Source organism: Ovis aries, chromosome 14 (assembly GCF_016772045.2).
Source record: "Ovis aries strain OAR_USU_Benz2616 breed Rambouillet chromosome 14, ARS-UI_Ramb_v3.0, whole genome shotgun sequence".
Taxonomy (NCBI): domain Eukaryota; kingdom Metazoa; phylum Chordata; class Mammalia; order Artiodactyla; family Bovidae; genus Ovis; species Ovis aries.
In genome coordinates, this window is record NC_056067.1 from 55,910,148 (window position 1) to 55,931,282 (window position 21,135).

A 21,135-nucleotide genomic window follows, 5' to 3' on the forward strand; every position below is an offset into this window, starting at 1 on the left:
CCTGTTGATCATTTTGCCTTTCTCCAGTTTACTTTTATCTTCCTTATGATTTTATTAAAATTTAATTACACTAGCATACAAAAGAAGGGATCTGCTTTAGATTTAAAGGAATTTTAAGATGTCTAAACACAGGTTCAGTCATTGTTGGATCTTGATGCAAATAAAACAATTGTAAAAAGACATTTTGTGAGAACTGGGAAAATTTGATTATGGATTTAAGTGTTCGACAATACCAAGAAGTAAGAATTTTGTTAGAGATGTTAATGGCATAGTGGTTACCTGCAACTTTGGGGAGATGCCTATCCAGCAGGTAGAGGTAAAATGATACGATGTTGGGATTTGCTTTACAAGCGTTCAGCAAAGAAAATAAAAGGATCAATAAAGTACATGAGACAAAACAGTGATACTGCTGAGTGCAAAGCAATGCACCCTTTTACCTTGAAATATATTGACAAACTGCATTGGAGCAAGCTGTTTTGGTTTTCATCTCCACTAGATCACGTCTGAGCCTGCTCATTTCACCCAAACCTTCCCACCGTCATGGACTTATTTTTCCAGCATTAATTAACATGACAAAGATAAACTGACTTATCATTGGACCCTGTGTTAGCACTTACTAACTTGTGCATATGAGCGACTTTCAGTATGTTTTTGCGTACAGGAAAAACCTGCTTAGTTTCCTCCCCAATTAAAAAAAAAAAGTATTTCTGTTTTCCTAAGTTTGTATTGATCAGTAATACGTATTTGGGTAGTAAATTTCTGTCAACACATGTTACAGTGACTTCCGCAGTTTACCGTATCGTTTTCAGCTTGGTTTATGAAGTCTTCTGCGGACAAACAGCTCAATATTTTCCGTGCTCTGGCTTTGCTGTAATGATAAGAAACTCTTCCCCAGTCTTCAGGATTATACAGTGTTATGGTTTCATTTGTTATATTTACATTTTTAATCCACCTGGAATGTATTCATGTTCTAGGCCAGTTTCTGGCTCTTCTCCCAGAAAACAACTATCAGGTGTTGCTTAGCAACCTCCACTCGGGTTAGAGTTCGGCTTCTTTTAGTGGGGAAAAAACAGCTGCACTCCTTTCAGAGTTGATTGCCACCTTAAAGCGTTGCCTAGTAACCCCGTTTTAGACGTTGTGATTGGACCCTTCACACGACCCACCCACCCCCATCCCCCAAGAACCAGTAAGAACTTAACTAGAAACCTAATCTGTCTTTTTAGGAAAACAAGGGCAGCGTATGCGTTGCATAGCAACCAGGTCTCCCGGCCCTTCCATTGAAACCGGTGTCGGAAAGGTCGCCCCCCCCTCAAAAATGGCGTCTGACGCGCCGCTTTCAGTATATTTCGCCCTCGAAAGTTCTGCAAATAATTCAAGCTTCCACCTCTGGTCCCCGAAGGAGTTCTCTAGGTCCTTTTTGAGTCTTGCACACACTGGGAGCGAAGGAGGATGGAGATAAACCCACCCGCCCCGGGCGCCCCGCACAAACATGGCCGCCAGCGCGCCGCCAGCGCCGAGAGGCCGTCCCGCGCGGGGGCGCGCGCGGCGCAGGCGCACTTCCGCTCAGCCCGCGGTGTCTGAGGCGGCGGCGGCAGCGGCGGTGGCGGCGGTGGCGGCGACGGCGGCATCTGCGGCGCGGGGCATGGTCCCCGGGTCGGAGGGCCCGGCCCGCGCCGGGGGCCTCGTGGCTGACGTGGTGTTTGTAATTGAGGGCACGGCCAATCTGGGGCCCTACTTCGAGGGGCTCCGCAAGCACTACCTGCTCCCGGCCATAGAGTGAGTGCCGTTTCCGCGGCCCCAACCCCGCCCTCCGAGTTTAGTTTTCCACACTCTCTCCTCACCCCGACCTTTCACTTCCGACCCTCACAGGTATTTTAATGGCGGCCCTCCTGCCGAGACGGACTTCGGCGGAGACGTGAGTCTTGGAACTCTCGAGTTTGAGGGAAGATGGGAGTCCGGACTGGGTCTGCGGGAGGAGGGGGCGGTACCTGAACCCTGGGCCCGAGGTGGGAGGGCTCGGGTCCGGACTCCGGGGTCGGAGGCGGGAGGGGCTGGGGTTTGGACACCTGGGTCCGAGGGGCTGGGGTCGGGATTTGCGGGTCCGAGCGGGGAGGAGCTGGGGTCTGGACTCTGGTTTCCAGGAGAATGGGGCTCGGGTTCTGGGGCTGAGGGAGGAGGGACTGGGGTCCGGACTAATGGGTCCGAGAGGGGAGGAGGCTCAGGTCTTGGGTCCGAGGCGGGAAGGGCTCGGGTCCTGGGTCTGAGGTGGGAGTACCGGGGTCCGGACCCCCGGGTCCGAGGGAGGAGGGGCTGGGAGCTCCGATTCCCCTGAGGGAAAAAGGAGCTGGGTCCCAGATGAAAAGTTCTCCTGTCCTCCCCTCCCAGTATGGGGGCACCCAGTACAGCCTCGTGGTGTTCAACACGGTGGACTGCGCTCCAGAGTCCTACGTACAATGTCACGCTCCCACCAGCAGCGCCTATGAGTTTGTCACCTGGCTCGATGGCATTAAGTGAGCTCTTTTCTCGGCTTCCGGAAGGGTTGGGGGAACCTGGGAGGGACGGCAGAGGAATGGTGCTGCCGGATCCAGCCCCTCACATTGGTTGCTAAAAAGGGCTGCGATGGGGGTTGTGGTTTTGTCCCTAGGTCACTTCAGTGGTCGGTTCTGTATGCTCAGCTGGTGTTGCTGTCTGGCTTGGAAGTAGAAAGAATTTCCTGGTCAAGGAGGCCTGGGGAAGTCCAGCACCCGTCCTACTCCTCATATATTATTCTCCTTTCTGTCTGTTGCTTCTCTTGTCTACTCTAGCCCTTCTTTTTCCTACTAGGGGCACTGAAGCTTGAGCGCAAGAGGGGTGGGGCTAAGCCTCTGTGCTTTGGAGTCAATGTTGATAGTTCACACTGCAGGTGCAGACAGCCTGGGGCCACTTTTCAGCTCTACCACAACAGGACTGCCAGACCCACGAGTCCCTGTCCTCTGTGTCTAATAGAACTCATCTCTAAAAGGGGAACGGTAATAGTACTTATAGTCATCCTGTTACTTATCCAGTGTTGGGAAAACAGATTAAAGCTTAGTGACTTGGAAATTCTCTGATGGTCCAGCAGTTGGGACTCTGTGCTTCCACTGCAAGGGACATGGGTCTGATCCTTGGTGGGGAAACTAAGATCCCACATGCTGAGGGGCACAGCCAAAAAAAAAAAAAAAAATTAATTTAGTGGCTTGTTTCCTTAAGTAAGGAATTCAGGGGTGGCTTTGATGGATGGTTCTCACTCACGGTCTCTTGTGGGATTTCAGTCAGATGAGCTGGGACCGCAGTCATCCAACTGTTGGATCGGGACCAGAGGATCCATTTCCAAGGTGGCTAACCCTGTGGCTGTTGGCCAGAGGCCAACTTGCTAGCTGTTCCTTGCTAGCTGTTATTCCTAAGATATCTCTCCATGGGGCTGCTTGAGTGTCCTCCCAACATGGCAGTTGGCCTTCCTCAGCCTGAGCAATCCAACAGAAAGAGCAGAAGGAGACTACAAAGATTTTTATAATCAAATCTTAGAAGTCACACCATCATTTGTGTCACATTCTGTTTAGTATACAAGTCAGTTCTGTTCAGTGTTGGAGGGGGCATGAATACCAGGAGATGGTGCTCAGTGGAGATCTAGTTCCGGTGACACTATAGGGGACTTTGGGAATCAAACGAGTTGATGACTGTTGAGAACAGTGCCTGACACGATTAAGCGCTCCCTCAGCTTTTGCTGTTCTTTTGTGTTTTGGTTTCTTGGTCTGCAGAGGGATAACGGTAGTCCATATCAGCACTCAGAGAAGGGTCACAGAAGCTAATCTTCATACTGTGTTCAGCTCAGGGTCTGGTCAGAGTCCATTAAACAACCGGATTCGTGGGCTGCTGTTATCTGCAGCAAATGTTTGTTGAACACTTGGTTTGTTTCAGGCTTCACGTGCTAGACCAGGCACTGCACATTCACTTTCCCCCCTTATGGTTGTTAGAATTCATGGTCAGGGCAGAGCAGGGTTTCTCAACCTCAGCACTGTTGACCCTTTGGGCCAGATGATTATTGTATGTGTGTTGTGGAGGGGTGGGGGGCATTCCTGTGTGTTGTAAGGAGTTCAGTAGCATCCTTGGCTCCTTCCCCCCCAATGCCAGTGGTCTCCTCCCTCCCCAGTGTGATAAACAATAAAAACAAAGATGTCTCCAGACATTGTCAGATGTCCCTTTGGGGACAGAATCCGCCCCAGTCGAGAACCTCTGGAACAGATTGTGGTGAGACTTGAATAATGTGGAATGGGGGCTCCTTGAGGTTCAAGTCCAAGTCTGATGTCCCTCAAGTTTCTAGCACCCAGCACAGGGCCTGGCATGAAAGAGCCCCAAGGAAAACTTTGTGGAACAAGCGAATGAACGAATGTCCAGAACGCCCTTCATGCTCTGGTTCTCCCTGGTAAACGCCTACATAACATCCAGGGCCCACGCAAACGTCCTTTCCCTGATTCCAGCAAGCAGTCAGTTGCTCTCTCCTCTGCCCCCATTGCTCTCAGCTGTTTCCCTGTTACAGAGCTCCACACCTCTGGACTGTGAATGTCCAGGCCTTGGGTATTTCTCCTGCTGTTTGCCTCCAGCAGGGGCCTGAGACGCGAGTCCTTTGCCGATTAAATAAACAAGTGAAAGCTGTAAGGAAGAGAATCACCAGGAAAGTGAACCTTCTGGTGGGTGTCAGGAGAAATAGTGAAACCCCCTTGTTTAAAATGTCAAGGGCACTAGGAAGAGAAGAGGGAAATATTTTCTGAACACTTCCATCCTATATCCACCCTCTCCCTTAACCAGCTTAGAATGCACTGCCTGTTTAACCAAAAAAGAAAGCTTTGTGTGCTGCCTGTTCACCGGAATCCTCCCAATCAGCCGATAAACATTTTAAGCCATTATTGAATATTCAGAGTCATCACTGTTTTATCAGGTCCTATGTTACCATCTAAATTCAGTTTCTGTGACGTTCTGGGGAAGTCTGTAACAGAGATCACAAAGAAAGTCAGCAAGTTTTGTTCACATGGAGAAATCTTATCTTCTCCTGGAACATCCGTTACTTACAGTACAAAGCAGGCAGTGTGATTTTGGGGAAAGTCCTTGCTTTGAGGAAATTCATTTCTGATGTTACATTTCCTGTCTGACAAGCAAGGCGGTTCCCCGGCCCCTGACAGCTGGTGGCCCAGCATCAGAAGGGACAGCCCAGGTGTCTTCCCCACAGCACTGTGCCTTCGTTCATTCACTGGTTTGTGCATTCATTCATTCAGCAGACAACCTGTGGGGCAGATTGTCTCAGGCACTGAGGGGGCAGAAGGCAGGCAGTGTTCTGGCCCTCTGCAACTGGTGTTTCCTTGGGGTGATAGGCTGCTGCGGTTCCCATTCATTCATTTTGACTAGTCCCTCTGGGGGGCTCCAGGGGTGGGGCCCCTTAGCCTGTGAAAGTGAGTGGCAAGGACTCAGGGGCATGACCTCAGGAGGAACAATCGAGGCAGGGTGTGAGGATAAGGAAGCGGTGAGTCAGAGCCCATCTGTATCTCCCAGGACACTTTCACTTTTCAGTTTCACTTTCTATTTCTAATCTGAGAGATTTATTTGAAATTTTTTGATATTTAAAAACCTACTTCCCAACTGGCCATATATATTTTTTCGTGCCCCCCAGTTTTAAGTTTTTGTCTAGACAAAATATTTGTTTTGTGTCTTTCTCTGAGTTGGTAACAGATGGCTTACGTTTGATATTCATTAAGAATAAAAACTCTAGGCTCTCAGAGTGGTCAGTCAATCTTACTTTCCTTCAAATTATTTTTTTTTTAGAAATTGAGGTGAAATTCCCTCAATAACACAAGCAGTTATTTTCAAGTGGACAAGTCAGTGGCATTTAGTACATTTAAAATGTTGTGCAGCCGTCTTTTCTGTGTAGTTCTGGAACATTTTCATCCCTCTTAAGAGAAGACCCTGCATGCCTGCAGCAGCTGCTTCCTGTCTCTCCCCCTACCCCTCACCCCTACCCTTAGCCCGGCCGGGAAGATGGCTTGATTTCTTCCAGCACCGGCAGTTGGCACTAGGGTGGATCCAGGTTTGGTTGATTCATCAGCCTCTGCCCCAGCTCTGTGGCATTAAAATTCCTGTGCAAACCAGAGTCTCGATGGTGGGGAGGAGAAGGAGGTCAGGGGAGTGGATGGTGGGGAGGGGGAACAGTGTGGGCTGAGCACCCTGAGTGTGGGGGCAGAGGACCGAAATCTACACTGGGGAAGAATCCAGGTAGAGCACGGAGGGGCCACGTGTTGGGGGTGCACTTTTTCAGAAGGCACTTCCCAGAGCCTGTGTGTCCTCGGGCACATCATAGAGCCGGCTGAAGTCTCACTGAGGGCTGCGCTTTCTTGGGGCTGTAGGAGGAAGGGTGACAGTCACGGTATTGGGGAACATGTGATGTGATCAAGGGTGAGCCTTAAATTCATGTGGTGGGTGGGGAAGGCTTCCTGCAGGAGGATGACACGGGGCTGGGAGTCGGGATAGGTATGCAGGGTTTCCACCGCGGGGATAACACAGGCAGAGACCTGGGTGTGTGGCGGATGACAGACTCCAGCGGCATCCAAGACCTTCTCGGACACACCCAGGGAGTGATGGAGCGGGAAGGTGGGCAGGGCCCAGGGCGGGGCAGGCTTGGCTCTGTTCTTGATGACCAAGGTTGGATTTGAAGCCGTTTGTTTATGTAACACACAGTTCCAAGCCCTCCCCTGTGCCATACTGAGGGGGCAGGGCGTGTGTGGCTGGGACCAGAACAGTCCAGACCTCATCCATGCCTGGTGGGGGAGACAGGTGCAGACACAGACATGGGGGCCGTGGTGCAGAGCCACAGGGTCCAGTCTGCACAGATGTCCCTCGTGGCAAAGGGTCAGCCTTGCCACCACGTGACCCAGAGAGTCATGGTGGTAGCAGTTGCCGTCTGGCAGAGGCCTGCCACCCACCCCACAGGGATGGACACCGGTGACCCCTCTGTGGATCAGGTGGAGGAGAGACCGAGTCTGTGTGTCATAGTTTCCTGGGGCTGCTGGAGCAGAGTACTGGAAACAAGGTGGCTTACAGCCACAGCAGGTTACCATCCCTCAGTTCTGGGTCCAGGAGTGTGAGATGACAGGGGCGGGTCAGGGGGTGCCCTGCTCCCTCTGGAGCATGTAGGGGGGGTCGTCCTTCCTTGCCTCTTCCAGCTTCTGGTCGCCCAGACGTCCCTTGGCCTGTGCAGTGCTCCTCTGATCTCCATGTGGCGTCTGCCCTCTCTCTCATCACATCCATGTTCGTTTTCCTCTGAGCATGTCTGTCTCTGCTTCCCCGTCCGCCTTATAAGGATACTGGTCATGTTGGGTTCAGGCCACCCTGCCGATCTCATCATGGCCTGTTCACCTCTGTAAAGACCCTGTTTCCAAATCCAGTCGCATCCTGTGGTGGTGGGGGTATCAGGACTTCAGCATATGTTTTTGAAGGATGCAGTTTCACCGCTAAAGGTGGGAGGGCAGAGGAGGCCCCACAGCAGGCTGGGAAGGTAGGGGAAGGCTGGGCAGACAGCTCAGCGTGGGGCAGGTACATGGGGACTGGGCCTCAGCATAAGCTCCTGGGCTTAGTGTCCCGGGTCCTTTCTCTGTTCTGTGCTCTGATGGGGCCTCTTGCAAGGGACTCCCTCTCAGGAGATGGCGAACGTCCCCTGTCCTTGTGCCAGCACTGGGGCCAAGGTGGAGCACTCTGAGTGTCCCCATCCTGAGGGGCACAGACTGCGGACAGGGTCGACCTAAGTGTGGGCCCCTCCCAGGTGGCCTGGAGGGTGGCAGCCCTGGGCACCCCGGGGGCTGACCGCCTGCCTCCTGCAGGTTCATGGGCGGAGGTGGCGAGAGCTGCAGCCTCATCGCTGAAGGCCTCAGCACGGCCCTGCAGCTGTTCGATGACTTCAAGAAGATGCGGGAGCAGATGTGAGTGTGCCTGGTGCGGGGCCCGTGCCCATCTGTCCACCTGGCCTATAGCCTGTTTGGTGGGTCACAGGCTCCACCCTCGGCCTCCCTGTGGGCTGTTGGGTGGGCTATCTGTGCTGGGCACTGGGAGCCAGGAGGCAGGAGGTATCCCCTGGCCCACTCCCTGTCTCGGAGTCCTCATCCGAAAGGGGAGCTGGCTCGGAGTGTGCCTCCTGCCCTCCCTGTGGCTGGGTGACTTCCAGCGACTCAGGAGGCTCTCTGGGCATCAGCATTCTCAGCTGTGAAATGGGTCCCCACTCCTGACTTCCAGTGGGGTGGAGGACTTGGTCACTGCTGCTGCTGGCTCGGGTTTTTTCTTGGGGTCCCTCCTGTCACCCTCTCCTCACCTTTCCTTGTCCCCGGTAGTGGCCAGACACACCGAGTCTGCCTCCTTATCTGCAACTCGCCCCCGTACCTGCTGCCTGCTGTCGAGAGCACCACATACTCGGGGTGCACGACGGAGACTCTGGTGCAGAAGATCGGAGAGGTGACGACTCCTGGATCTGAGGGAGGAGGGAGCTGCCGGCCTGGGTCTCAGGATGGGCACAGACGCCATGGCCAGCCCTGCTGGCTTCTGTTGGGAGAGCTACAACCCAGAATCGCCCAGGGCAGCTACTTTAGGTCTTGGGTCTTCTGTCCCAGAGGCTGGCGGGGACTTGGCCCCGTGGCTTCGTCCTGACTGCTTGTCCCCTCTTGTTCAGCGAGGAATCTACTTCTCCATTGTGTCCCCCCGGAAGCTGCCTGCCCTGAGGCTGCTGTTTGAGAAGGCGGCTCCTCCAGCCATGCTGGAACCCCTGCAGCCTCCAGCAGACGTGAGCCAGGACCCACGGCACATGGTGCTGGTGCGGGGGCTTGTGCTGCCGGGTGAGCTTGGGGGCTGGTGAGGGGCAGGGGTGGGGGTGTCCTCCCCAGCTCCCTCTCACTCGGATGTTCTTCATGTCTCTCAATCCCCTTAATGGGCTCAACCGATCATCCTCGGTGCTCAGTTGGGGGTGGCTCCGCCCCAGGCCCTCTCCAGCCCAAGCAGCCTGTGCCCCTGCCTCCAGCCGCACCTGCGGGCGCCACACTCTCAACAGCCCCCCAGCAGCCTCTGCCACCGGTCCCCCAGCAGTACCAGGTATGGATGTTGCCAGGGGAGGGACGTGCTCCTAGGGCTTGGCGGAAACCCTGGCCCCTTGCCAGAGACCTGGTTGGAATTGTTAAGCCTTGGGGGTTAGGGGAGTGTCCCCTGAGACACCTGGAGGGTGGGACTCTTGAGGAGTCACGTCCTCTTAGGATTTTGGAGCTGGGGAGGATGGTCCTCAGCAGCCCCTCCCCTCTGTCGCCAGGTCCCCGGGAACCTCAGTGCAGCGCAGGTGGCTGCCCAGAACGCCGTGGAGGCAGCCAAGAACCAGAAGGCAGGGCTGGGCCCTCGCTGTGAGTACCGGCAGGGACCTGGGTTCGGGCAGCCAGGTCTCCGCACCCCCGCCCACACCGTTTCTCTTGGTCTCTCCCACAGTCTCGCCCATCAACCCTCTTCAGCAAGCCACTCCAGGAGTGGGTCCCCCCTACAGCCAGACCCAGGCCACCCAGCTGCCCCCAGGGCCCCCTGGTGCCCCCAAGCCGCCTCCTGCTTCCCAGCCCAGCCTGGTCTCCACTGTGGCCCCAGGCCCGGGCCTGGCACCCCCTGCACAGCCCGGGGCACCGTCTATGGTAGGTGCCTGCCTCCTGGCTGCCAACAGTGCAGGGAGAAGTCGGCCTTCCTGAAGAGGGCCCGAGGGCACATGGGTCTTGTCATTTGAGGTCCTTGGGAGCTCACAGAGCCTGAGTTACAGGCGAGGCTGAGACTAATTCTGGGGGCAGAATCATGGGGCGGGTACTTCCGGGCGGGTAAAGACTGTTCCGAGGAGCCCGAAGGGTCCTGGGAGTCCAGGGTCCTTGAGAGAACCTGAATCCTCCAGGATTAGACTCTCTGTGGCCCCAGGTGCGGCCCAGTGGCGTTCTGGGCCTAGGGGAACACAGGAAGGGACTTTTGTCCTCTTCTGCCTGTTGACCTGGTCCTCTCAGGACAGCCCCTCCCAGGAGATGGTCTGACCCTGCCCTGTTTCCTTTCCTTCTCTTTCCCCTCTGCCAGGCGGGCACCGTGGCCCCGGGCGGGGTGAGCGGCCCTTCCCCGGCCCAGCTCGGGGCCCCAGCCCTTGGCGGACAGCAGTCAGTCTCCAACAAACTCCTGGCCTGGAGCGGGGTCCTTGAGTGGCAGGAGGTGAGTGGTTCCGTCCGGCCAGCCCTGGTGTGCTGCAGGGCTGGACCAGCGCCGGTGGGGTCATAGAATTTGACGTCCTCAGGATAGTCCCGAGGAAGCTTGGGATGTGTAGCCCAGAGTTCAGGGTTAAGAGAAGTCTCAGCTTCTTGGTCCAGGGAGGACCCAGGAGATCGTGGCATGGAGGGGACAGTGGGTGGTGGGGTTTGAGGGCAGGACGAGGAGGCTCACATTTGTATAATTCGAAGGCCAGAGGATTGCAGGGTTGGTGGTCTGATGAAGGGGCCCAGGGCTTGTGGGCCTTAAACTGGGGGGTTATCCTGAGCTTTTGGGGCTCCCCGGGAAGGGCGGAAAAGTCAAAGGAATGGTGGTTCAGGGCCCTTTTCAGCCATATACACCTTTCTTTCCCCCTTAGAAACCCAAACCCGCCTCCGTGGATGCCAACACTAAGCTGACCCGGTCACTGCCTTGTCAGGTCTACGTGAATCATGGCGAGAACCTGTAGGTGGCCGGGGATGGGGTGGGTGGTGAGCCAGGGTGTGCGTCTCCTGACGCTTCCCCTGATGTCATCCCAGGAAAACGGAGCAGTGGCCCCAGAAGCTGATCATGCAGCTCATCCCCCAGCAGCTGCTGGTGAGTGGCTGGTGGCGGGTTACCGCCCGCCCCTCCCGCCTCTGTCCATGCCTCTGCACTCCCCGCTCCACACGCCTGCTGACCTGGGTGTCTCCCGCAGACCACCCTGGGCCCTTTGTTCCGGAACTCGAGGATGGTCCAGTTCCACTTCACCAACAAGGACCTGGACTCTCTCAAAGGCCTCTACCGCATCATGGGCAATGGCTTCGTGAGTTGGGTGGCCGGGCAGTGGCTTCCTATCCTGGGCCCAGGGAGCTGTTTTGGACGGTGGGGCTGCCTTTGTAACGCTGGGCTCCTAACCTGTGCTCCAGATTGAGGTCTCTCTGACGTTAAAACCGTGGCAGGGTATGACAGGAGCCATTGGAGAAAGCGCTGGGCTCTGATGGGTTTGTGGGGTGTCATGGCTTCCTGGGGCCAAGAGCAGCAGACGTGCATTCTCTCGTGCTCCTAGAAAAGAGAGACATGGTCAAAATCAGGGCGTCAACAGGGCTGCGTGCTCTGGAGGCTCAGGGGGAAGACCCCTGTTCGCCTCCTGCGGGTGGCAGCCCCAGGTGGGCTTGGCCTTAGACAGCCTAGTCCAGGCTCCTGTTCTCGTCGTCACGTGGCCGTCCTCGCTCCGTGTGTCTTCACGTGGCGTTCTCTTCCTGGTGTGCGTCTGTCTGCTTATGGGGATGCCTGTCATTTGGATTGGGGCCCACTTGAATGACCTCATCCTAACTTGTTACCTTCACAAGCACCCTATTCTCAATAAGGTCCCGTTCCCAGGTGCCACGGTCTGGAACTTCAACATGTGTTTTTGGAGGATACCATTCAGCTCATAGCACTAAGGGAGGGTCTCTAAATAGGACCAGAACCAGTTACTGAGGCCATTCTGTGAACCTAGCTCTTTTTCAGGAGAGGGGACTCCTCATAGGTTACCTCATGGAACCTTCAGGAAAATTCTCCAAAGAAGGCAATCCTGAGAATTAAGAATGCCTCCAACTGCAAGTAACAGCACACCAACCGGCAGAGTTTTTAGAACAGATAGGTGCTCGGGGTGAAGGCCTGACCAGCAGTTTATTGTTTCTCGCAGTCTCGTGTGGGTCCGCTGGGCTCAGCTAGGCTAGTCTTGCTCGGGGTCTTTGATGGGCTTGCCATCAGATAGCAGCTAAGACTGTGCTCATCTGAAAGCTCGTGTGGGCTGGAAATCAAGATGGCCCCCTCTCGTGGTGCTGCTGCCTGTCAGCTGGGGTTCAGCTGCGCCTGGTCATCTGAGTGCCTCCTCGTGTGGCTCGGGCTCCCTCACAGCGTGGCATCTGGGTTCTGAGAGCCGCGTACAAGCAGGCATTTGTGACGTGTAACAGGATGCCCAGAGGAGGGCACTCTCAGGGCTAGGTCTGTAGCCCCTTGACATCAGGGCCAGGATCTCTGGGGCTCCCTTGTTTCTCTCTGGTGACTGTGAGATGGTTCCTGAAGCTCAAGGAATCCTGTCTGACTTAATGTAGGAGGGCAAAAAGGAGGTGTGTTATCAGCCTGTACTTCCCCTTTAGGAAAACACATTCCCACACATGCAAGCAGGCTTCCTTTCACATCTTGGGCCAGACCCGGGCCCCTGGGCCACCCGTAGGGCAGAGGAGACTGCAGGGGAGCAGGCACCAGTGAGTGCCCTGGGGCCCAGATGTGCTGCCATCCAAATGGAATCGGGGTTCTCTACACACGGAGAGGGGCAGACGTTAAGCAACTAGCAGGGTCTGCCTCGCCTGAGAAAGCGAGACTGGCTTGGCCGAGGTTCCACTGGTTCCATAAGCTCGTCAGCCCCTCCTCCCCTAAGAGCCCCTCTCCCAGAAGCCTTGCGTGTTAGGGCCTTGCTTCACCTTCACTAGCATTCCCTGGGCACGCTAGTGAGATGGTTCCTGGTCCCTTCTGTGTATCCAGTCCCGCGCAGGATGGCGGACGTGGTACCCGGGTCTGTCCTTTGAGGTGTGAGCGCCGCCTCCCGCGAGTCTCACTGCAGATGCTGAGGTCGAGGTGGTGTGGCACCCCAGGGGCCTCTCGGATCCCTGGTCAGTCAGGGTGTCTGCCACCACCACTGAGCACGCGCTTCCCGTGTCAGCTCTGTGTTGAATTCCCTCCCTGTCAGCTGCGAGCCCTTGGAGGGGGGCAGGATTGGAGGGGGCTTCCTCTGCTCTCCATCCAGCCATCTGCAGCGGTCCCAGGTGCACCCTTTTCCTTTGGGCACCCAGCTCTCTGGAACAGGCTCAAGCCAAACCTGGAGCCGCCCCCACCTTTCAGAGCAGAAAGCTGGCCACGCCTGGCCTGTGGGGCTTCTAGAACCTTCTAAAACCCAGCCCCCTCCTGCAGGGTGTGATAGGCTCTGATCCTCTCCCCGCAGGCGGGCTGCGTGCACTTCCCCCACACGGCCCCGTGTGAGGTGCGCGTGCTCATGCTTCTGTACTCGTCCAAGAAGAAGATCTTCATGGGCCTCATCCCCTACGACCAGAGCGGCTTTGTCAACGGCATCCGCCAGGTCATCACCAACCACAAGCAAGTCCAGCAGCAGAAGCTGGAGCAGCAGCGTGGGGTGAGCGATGCTGCGGCGCCCCCGCCCTGGGGCCTGTGCAGCCCTCCTGGGCCCCAGCTGTCACAGCAGGGCCCCCGGGGCCCTCCTGGGGCTCCAGTGCTGGGCACGTCCTCATCTGCCAAGTTCAGTCTCACCCCGTGTTTCCCTGCAATCTTTCTTTTCCTTTATAAAGCGTATTCTTGTTGAATTTCTAAGACACAGTCCCCTCTCCAGGGGCATAAAGTTTACATGCTAGACAACCCCGCCCTTCCCACCCAGGAGAATGTTCCCAGCTCCTAACAGGGTCCTGTTCAGGGCGCAGACCCTCCGCGGCACAGGGACTCCCCGCCCAGCCACTGACCTGCTCCCTCTCTCCCCACACAGATGGGCACCCAGCAGGCACCCCCTGGGCTGGGTCCCATTCTGGAGGACCAGGCAAGACCCTCACAGAACCTGGTGAGGACAGGGCCACGGGGGGCGGGTGCGTGCAGAGGATGCCACGATTCTGACCTTGCTGAAGAGGTGGAGGGGTCTGGGGGCTCCATCCCTCACCCCTGTCTCTTCCCATCAGCTCCAGCTCCGCCCGCCACAACCCCAGCCTCAGGGTACCGTGGGGGCCTCTGCGGCCGCCGGGCAGCCCCAGCCCCAGGGTGCTGCCCCGGCCCCTCCAGGCGCCCCGCAAGGCCCTCCTGGAGCAGCCCCCGGCCCGCCCCCTCCTGGACCCCTCCTCCGGCCCCAGAACCCCGGGGCCAACCCCCAACTTCGGAGCCTCCTCCTCAACCCGCCCCCGGTGAGATTCAGGGAGGGGGTCATATGGGAGCCAGGGGTCCTGGGCTTGACAGTTGGATTCCTTCCCTCGTGGAGGTGGGAGGTTGGTTTGATGGGAGTGGGTGATTGGAGGTCAGCCTGGCCCTTCCCCACACGTCTTACGTGGGCTTCTGCTGAGATTCCTTTGAAGGAAAATCGGAGGCTCCACCAGGGAGTGGGGCAGGTGGGGGCTCTCCGCCAGGGCCTCTGAGCCACTTTCTCTGCTCCCCAGCCCCAGACTGGGGTGCCCCCCCCTCAGGCCTCCCTCCACCACCTCCAGCCACCAGGGGCCCCTGCGCTGCTGCCTCCACCGCACCAGGGCCTGGGGCAGCCCCAACTGGGGCCCCCTCTCCTTCACCCGCCGCCGGCCCAGTCCTGGCCTGCTCAGCTTCCCCCAAGGGCTCCACTGCCAGGTAAGAGGGTTCGGGGGAGGCCCAGGGCCTGGGCTGAGTGTCCCATTGTCCTGTGACTTCTGGGAAGTGAAGTCCTGGGACTTAGGAACAGCGGGGGCCCTTGCGGCTCATGGGGGCTCCACGGGCCCCCGGGAGGTACGGCCCAGGGCACCGAGAGCCAAGGCAGCAGGCGCTCTCCCCCCTGGCTCCCTGCCTCCGTGTCCTCTGGGGTTTCTGGGAAAGTCTCAGGGCTGGAGAGTTGTGCTGGGGATGGGCCCCCACAGGCTCACAAGAGGTAGACGGCCAGTGGACACGTGGGGTTAGGAGGCGCCTCTGGGTTCCCCCCGGGGCTCCCTCAACCCCCCTGTGCCTCGGGCCTCCAGAGGCGGAGGGAGGACTCAGGCCCAGGGCCCTCCCGGGCCCCAGGGACCACCGGGAGATGCAGTCCCTTCCCACTGCCCCCCAGGTCAGATGCTGCTCAGCGGGGGGCCCCGGGGCCCGGTCCCCCAGCCGGGCCTGCAGCCCAGCGTCATGGAGGACGACATCCTCATGGACCTCATCTGAACCCCGACACCCAATAAAGTTCCTTTTAACACACGCCCCGGCTCCCGTCACTGACATCCCCCAGGACTGGGCAGGAGGAGATGGGGGGAGACACCTCTGCCCTTGTTCTCGATTCAACAGACGCCCCTGAGGCCCCGGGCTGGTGAGGCCGGGGCCTCAGCGGTGAGTGAGGCCATCTGGTACAGCCTGGCTTCCGGGAGGTGAGGAGGCTGTAGGCAGAGGTCATAGGACCACGAGCACCTATGGAGGTAGAGAGGGTACCAGGCAGGCCCAGAGGAGGCCTGTGGGCCAGCCAGGCTGGGGTCTGTGAGCGGCAGTCAGCAAGGCCGTGAGGGAAGGTGGTTACAGTCTAGGTGCCGAGATGACAGGAACGTGTTGAGGCAGGAGGAAGCCTGGTATGGTCAGAGGACAAGTCAGCTGAGGCCTCTGGGAGCACGAGCCTTTGGTGGGAAAGGAGGGCCTGGAGAGGCGGGGAGGGAGCTCAGATTCCAAACTGAGCAGCTGGAGGCTTGTCCGGGGGGTGCGGAATGGCTGCAGGAGGCCAGGCCCGGGGGCCAGGCCCGGGTCGGTTGGGTGTCAGCCCCCTGTGGGCTGCGGGATGTGATGGGGCAAGATAGGAGGCAGGGAGGAGCCGAGGGTGATGTTCGTGGGGAGGGAGAGCACAGAGGAGCGGCCAGAGTTGGGGGGCAGGAGGGGTGAGGCCAGAAACTGGCGTGCCCATGTGGAAAAAGTTGCGGGTGTAGGGTGGGGTCAAGGGTGGTCCCCAGGACCTGGCCTGGGTGCTGGTAGACGGCGGGCCTTCCTGAGGCAGGAGCCGGGAGAAGGAGCCAGTGGTGATCGCTGATGGTCTGGGACATCGGAGGGACCGAGGCCACGCTGGGAGCCCAGGGTGTGTCCTTAGCGCAGCGTGTGTGCTTGGTGGTTGAAGACACAGGAACGGAAGAGGTCTCGTGGCAAGAGCAGTCAGAGACCAGGCTTCTGGGGCTTTGGACAGAGTGGACAGTGAGGCCGTCTTAGTGATGGGAGACACGGTGGGGATGTGAGGAGGAGATACAGGTTTGGGGTGTAACGAGGCAAGGGGCCCGAGGCTGTCCCTAGGGAGACATCCAAGGGGCAGCTGCTCTGGCCTGTGAGCAGAGACTTAGTTGTCTGTTGTCAGACTGACCCCGGAGCAGTGATGCTCAGAGTGTGGTCTAGAGGTGGACCACCAGTGTCCGCATTGTTTGAGATGCCTGTTAGGATCAGATGCCCAGATCCCCTCCCAGGAGAGAGGTTGCAATCTGGTGGCCCCTGGGCCACTCTACAGATGAGTTTTGTTTGGCCTTCCCTGTGTTAGGCTATGTGGCATTTTTTTCCCTAATGAGTTAGTTGTAAAAATCAGGATGATTCTCTCTCTCAAACACCCACACATACACACACAAAATCTGTAGTCTTGTCTTCTCTTGACAAGTCAGAAGATCTGGCTCCCCTGGGTCCACCCTCCCGCCCAGCAAACAACGGGCTGGAGCCGTCCCTCTGCACGGGGCGTGTGCTCTCTGGTTCGCCACAGTCCCCACCACTCCCTCCTGACCCCCACACCACGAGGCAGAAGGCTGTCGCCTTCGCCACAGGGCTGGCACGGCTGGTGTCCCCGGGGTAGTATTCGGAGACAGTGAAATCTTTCTTGTACCCATGTCTCTACCAAAAGTGGCAAAACGAAAGAGAGAACGAGAGGGCCACGTGTTTCGAGAGAAATGGGAGCGAGCCTATTTCTTTGTGGAGGTGAAGAGCATGCCTACGTGCTTAATATGCAAAAAAATCGTGTCTGTGTTGAAAGAATACAACCTGAAGCGTCACTATGAATCCAAGCACAGTAAGAGCTTCGACCAGTACACGGAGCAGACGCGAGACGCAATTCTCAATGAACTGAAGAAGGGCCTCAAGTGTCAGTAGGGCCGGTTTCGGAAAGCCGGCGGGAGCAGCGGCGTGGCTGCCGCTCGAGGCTCAGGAGCCACATGGCGCGAATCACCCGGGCGTTCCAGCCCACGGACATCCAGTTTATAAGGGAGCCGAAGAGACGCCCCCCGGACAGAAACCCTCGTCTGCTTGGACCATCGTCTGAGTCCAGCAGGCATCCGCGTCTCGTGGGAGGGGAAGAGAAACCTGAAGATCGACACATCCAGTTGCTTGACCGAGTCAGATCAGTCGTGGCCTTTACTATCGCTGCTCATGAACTATCACCACCCAGTTAGCTTTATTTATTTGTGGCGTGGAGAATCTCGATGTGACCGAAGAAAGCTGTGACATGGTGCCGAGGCAGGCCCGACCCTGGGAAGTGACTTGTTTTCTGTGTGTCAAGAGAAACACACTTTTCACGAAAGCTGGTCTAAACACCTAAGCACAGCTACAGACTGCGGTGGTGATCAAACCATCCATGTCCCTGGGGATGCAGGCGGGTCGCCTCCATCCGAGGGGACATCATTGGCAGAGACTCAAGTCAGGTCATCGCATCAATTACCAGGCACTGACTTTGCCGTGAGAGGTCAGTGGAACACACGACACGGCATCCGTGACAGGGTTTTGTACCTTAACCACGGGCAGGCTGGTGATGAACTTGACCCAGTGTGTTTTATAGAAGCTCTGCGACCTTGTGACATGGGGAAGCAGTCTGAACTGTTGCGGTCCATCAACTTAGCTCATTTCAGGTGAGCCAGAAGCCACACCTTGGTCCCCCTGAGAAGGTCAGTCAGAGACTTTGGGTCAAAGTTCCTACCCTTCTGAACACTTGTTCTCCCAAGGACATTTACAAACAGCTACTTGAATGTATGATCATGTTCACCCAGTCCAGGCAGAAATGGGGACGCCATCGGCAGGGAGTATTCTGACTCCCTTTCCGTGGATGCAGATGGTCTCCAGAAATGAAGGGCATGGCCTGGACAGCGTCCACTCAACTCGTGGGGCTAAAGATCAAACTGCCCCAAGGCTCCCGGCCTCCAGACATGATGAAAACGAACGAACACTGCCCCATTTGCTTTTCTTGGTTGCTGTCGATCGTGTGAGCACGGACCACAAGTACTAGCTGCTGAGCTCTAGGGCAGTGGGCTGCCTCAGAAGACGACAGCCCTCACCGCTCTCCAGCAGTCGCCTGAATCCCGTGTCTGGAAGCGCCCACACTTGTGAGCAGCTGTTTTCCGTTACATAACTGAAATCAAGTTCAATGCTGCCCCCAGCTTCAGGAGTCCAGGTCGAGTTCTCAGCCACCCAACCCTTGACATCCAGGGGTGGCATGGATGAGACCCACCCCCTGGCTTCATAGTCCAGGGAGCAGAAGAATTACGAAAGAGAAAACAAAAAAATTTAGTAATTAAATATTTCTATTTTTCAATTTGTATTTTTTCAATTTGGATTTGAAAGATAAACTCCAGTACCATACCTGTTTGTATTATGTTCCATGCATTCACCAGCGTTCAGTAAAGATTCCATTTGATTATATTTCTGGCCGTCGACTTTTCTTATACCTGGCGAGTTCACTCATTTATGTGGCCCACCTGGCTCCTGCAGGCATTTGAGTTTACGATCCCTGCCGTAGAGTCTTCTAGAACTGTGGAAGTGAATACTCCATTGGGGGAGGGAGGGAGGCTGGGCTTCAGCATCAAGCGCAAGCTCCCTCGGCAACTCTGATGCAGACAAGAGGTCGAAGGAGGGAAAGCGGGCGAGGTCTCCCAGGCGGTGGGTGTCGCAGGGGTTCTTGAAAGCTCAGATGGCTCCAGGGGCCAGGCAGGTGATGGAAATGGGTGACGTGGACGGGTGTAAGACGACAGGGATTGACGGGGACTGTGGCGAACTTGGGGAGTGCTTGCCCCACCTCATGGCATTCAAATTAAAACCAAAAAAAAAAAAACAAAACACTGTGAGGACCAAACAAAATCCGCTGGTGGGTCTCGAGGCCGCTGGGCTGCCATTTTGCGACCTCTGGAAGAAGGAAGACGCGAGGACAAGGCCAGAGGCCAGAGGAGGACCCACATGTGAGGGCTGGGCAGGGGCCGGGAGACAGGAGGAGCAGGCAGGTGTATTCTGGAAGATGAGTGTTTTCAAGGAGAGAGTGACTGACTCGTGTCCAAAGCCATCAAAAGGGAAGAAGATTAGCAGGACACAGGCCATGCTGTTCCCACCAGGGTGGACATTGCCCCGTAGACAAACACAGACACTCCTCGAGTCCTGCTGGGACAAATTGACCAAACAAACCAGTGGCTGTTCCCAGTCACTGGAGGCCCCTGACCTCAGCACCCAGTTAGGTGAACTGAAGGGACTGTTCTTGTGTCATCACCCCATACCGTACCCCAGATGAGAAGGAAGCCCTGGGTTACAGCGTGCCCAGAGAGAGGAGATCTACCCACACAGCGCTCACCTCCACATTTCACAGCCCAAGTGTAGACGACAGCCTCTCAGAGCCAGCTAACACCAAGACAGCAGGTCTTTCCGGAAAGTTTTTCTCTGAGCATGAGGTATTGTTAAAGCTGCTGCAGTGTAAATGTAGCCCAGGCCTTAAACATCAGGATTGAGCCTGCAGCTTCTGTACTAATGGGCTGTGTGGCTTTAGGCAGGTCCCCATGCCTCTCTGAATCTCTGACCCCAGGTGGCTAGAAGTGATTTCTGCAGGATTCAGCCCTTGAAGGAGAGCTGCCGTTAGCCACGGTTGCCATCACTGGTCAAAATATGCTCCTAGAGGGCAGAACGGGGTCTCAAAATGCATGCTGCTTTGTCAGAACCACCAGGGCATCCATGATGGCTGTAATTCGGGTGAGTGACTGGTTAGAAACATTTCATTTCTGACCAGTTTGGTTTTGGGGCCAGGCATGTAGGGCTGGAAGCAAGATTGGGAAACTGATGAGAACTCTTCCACAGGAACAGATCTGGCAAAAGTGGTAGAACATTAAAAAAAAAAGAAAAAAAACTAGATCACTGACTCCTTCATGGTTAGATACCTGTCTTGGGTGAGAGACTGCCCACCTCCTACTTCTATGAAGAAAATTTATGAGAAAAATGACACTCTCTAAAAAACATATTTGTCTAAAGGTACATAAAACTCACTAATATTTTCCCATCAGTTTGGGCTTTTAAGAAAATTGACCTTAAAATTCTGTTGAGTTACATAAGAATCTAGTTTCATAAAGATGAAAAAAACCACTGAAGTGTAGAACAAACAGTGAAGTATTCCTTGGAGGCAGGTTTATGGGTTTGGTGTTTGGGTTTATATTCTTATAGACACACATTGATGGTTCCTTAAATGTTCTGTGTAAACCAGGTCAGTTTCTGTATGTTCTTTCTCTCGTCTCCGCCTCCCCACCCTGCTTGAATCATGGCCATTCCTCCACATCATTCACTGCAAGTAACTCTGTGTCCTGTTGGTAAATGGTTGCTTCCCCTGGTCCATTAAGTGGACACATTCCAATCCCACAGACCATCCAGTATGCATAAACTGCCTGTTGATGTAACCATTCCAGGGCTTAAAACAATAGCATTTACTGTCTCACAGTTTGTCTGGATCAGGAATCCAGGCCCAGCTTGGCTGGTGCCTCTGGCTCAAGGTCTCTCGAGGTGGCAGTCAAGCTGGGGCTGCAGTCTCATCTGAAGGCTCCACTGGGGGAGGGCCTGCTTCCAAGCTTCTTCACACGCCTGGGGGTGGGATCTTGTTTTTCGCCTTCGCCTGGACACAGCGCCGCAGCTCCTTGCTTGCTCTTGGCTGGAGGTCTCACTCGGTCCCTCACCTTGCAGTCCTTTTCACAGGACGCCCAAGGGGGGAGCCACAGTTTTTCTGTAATCCAGTAGTGGAAGTTAGAGCCTATCACTTTTGCTGTATTGCGTTCATTAGAACAGTTGCTAGGTTGAGCCCACAGTGAGGCTGAGAGAACAATAAAAGGATTATAATACTGGGAGGTGGGGGTCACGGGGGCTGTCTTTGAG

At 56.0% G+C, this 21,135-nt stretch overlaps 1 protein-coding gene across 3 annotated transcripts; it reads left to right on the top strand.

Moving 5' to 3' along the window:
* The first annotated feature begins 1,547 nt into the window (after positions 1 to 1,547).
* On the top strand, positions 1,548 to 18,663 carry MED25 (mediator complex subunit 25). 3 transcript variants are annotated; one of them, XM_042232330.2, is made up of 18 exons: positions 1,548 to 1,776; positions 1,870 to 1,915; positions 2,386 to 2,510; positions 7,881 to 7,979; positions 8,385 to 8,505; positions 8,720 to 8,882; positions 9,005 to 9,135; positions 9,347 to 9,434; positions 9,517 to 9,710; positions 10,132 to 10,260; positions 10,673 to 10,758; positions 10,833 to 10,890; positions 10,991 to 11,098; positions 13,262 to 13,450; positions 13,814 to 13,885; positions 14,001 to 14,219; positions 14,469 to 14,649; positions 16,880 to 18,663. In XM_042232330.2, the coding sequence occupies exons 1-18, from the start codon at positions 1,643 to 1,645 to the stop codon at positions 17,122 to 17,124; spliced, it is 2,388 nt and encodes a 795-aa protein (XP_042088264.1). In that variant the 5' UTR covers positions 1,548 to 1,642; the 3' UTR covers positions 17,125 to 18,663. The 3 variants fall into 3 exon arrangements, with proteins under 3 accessions (XP_042088264.1, XP_042088265.1, XP_060254753.1); XM_042232331.2 differs by lacking the exon at positions 16,880 to 18,663 and adding an exon at positions 15,095 to 15,226; XM_060398770.1 differs by lacking the exon at positions 14,001 to 14,219.
* The last annotated feature ends 2,472 nt before the right edge of the window (positions 18,664 to 21,135 follow it).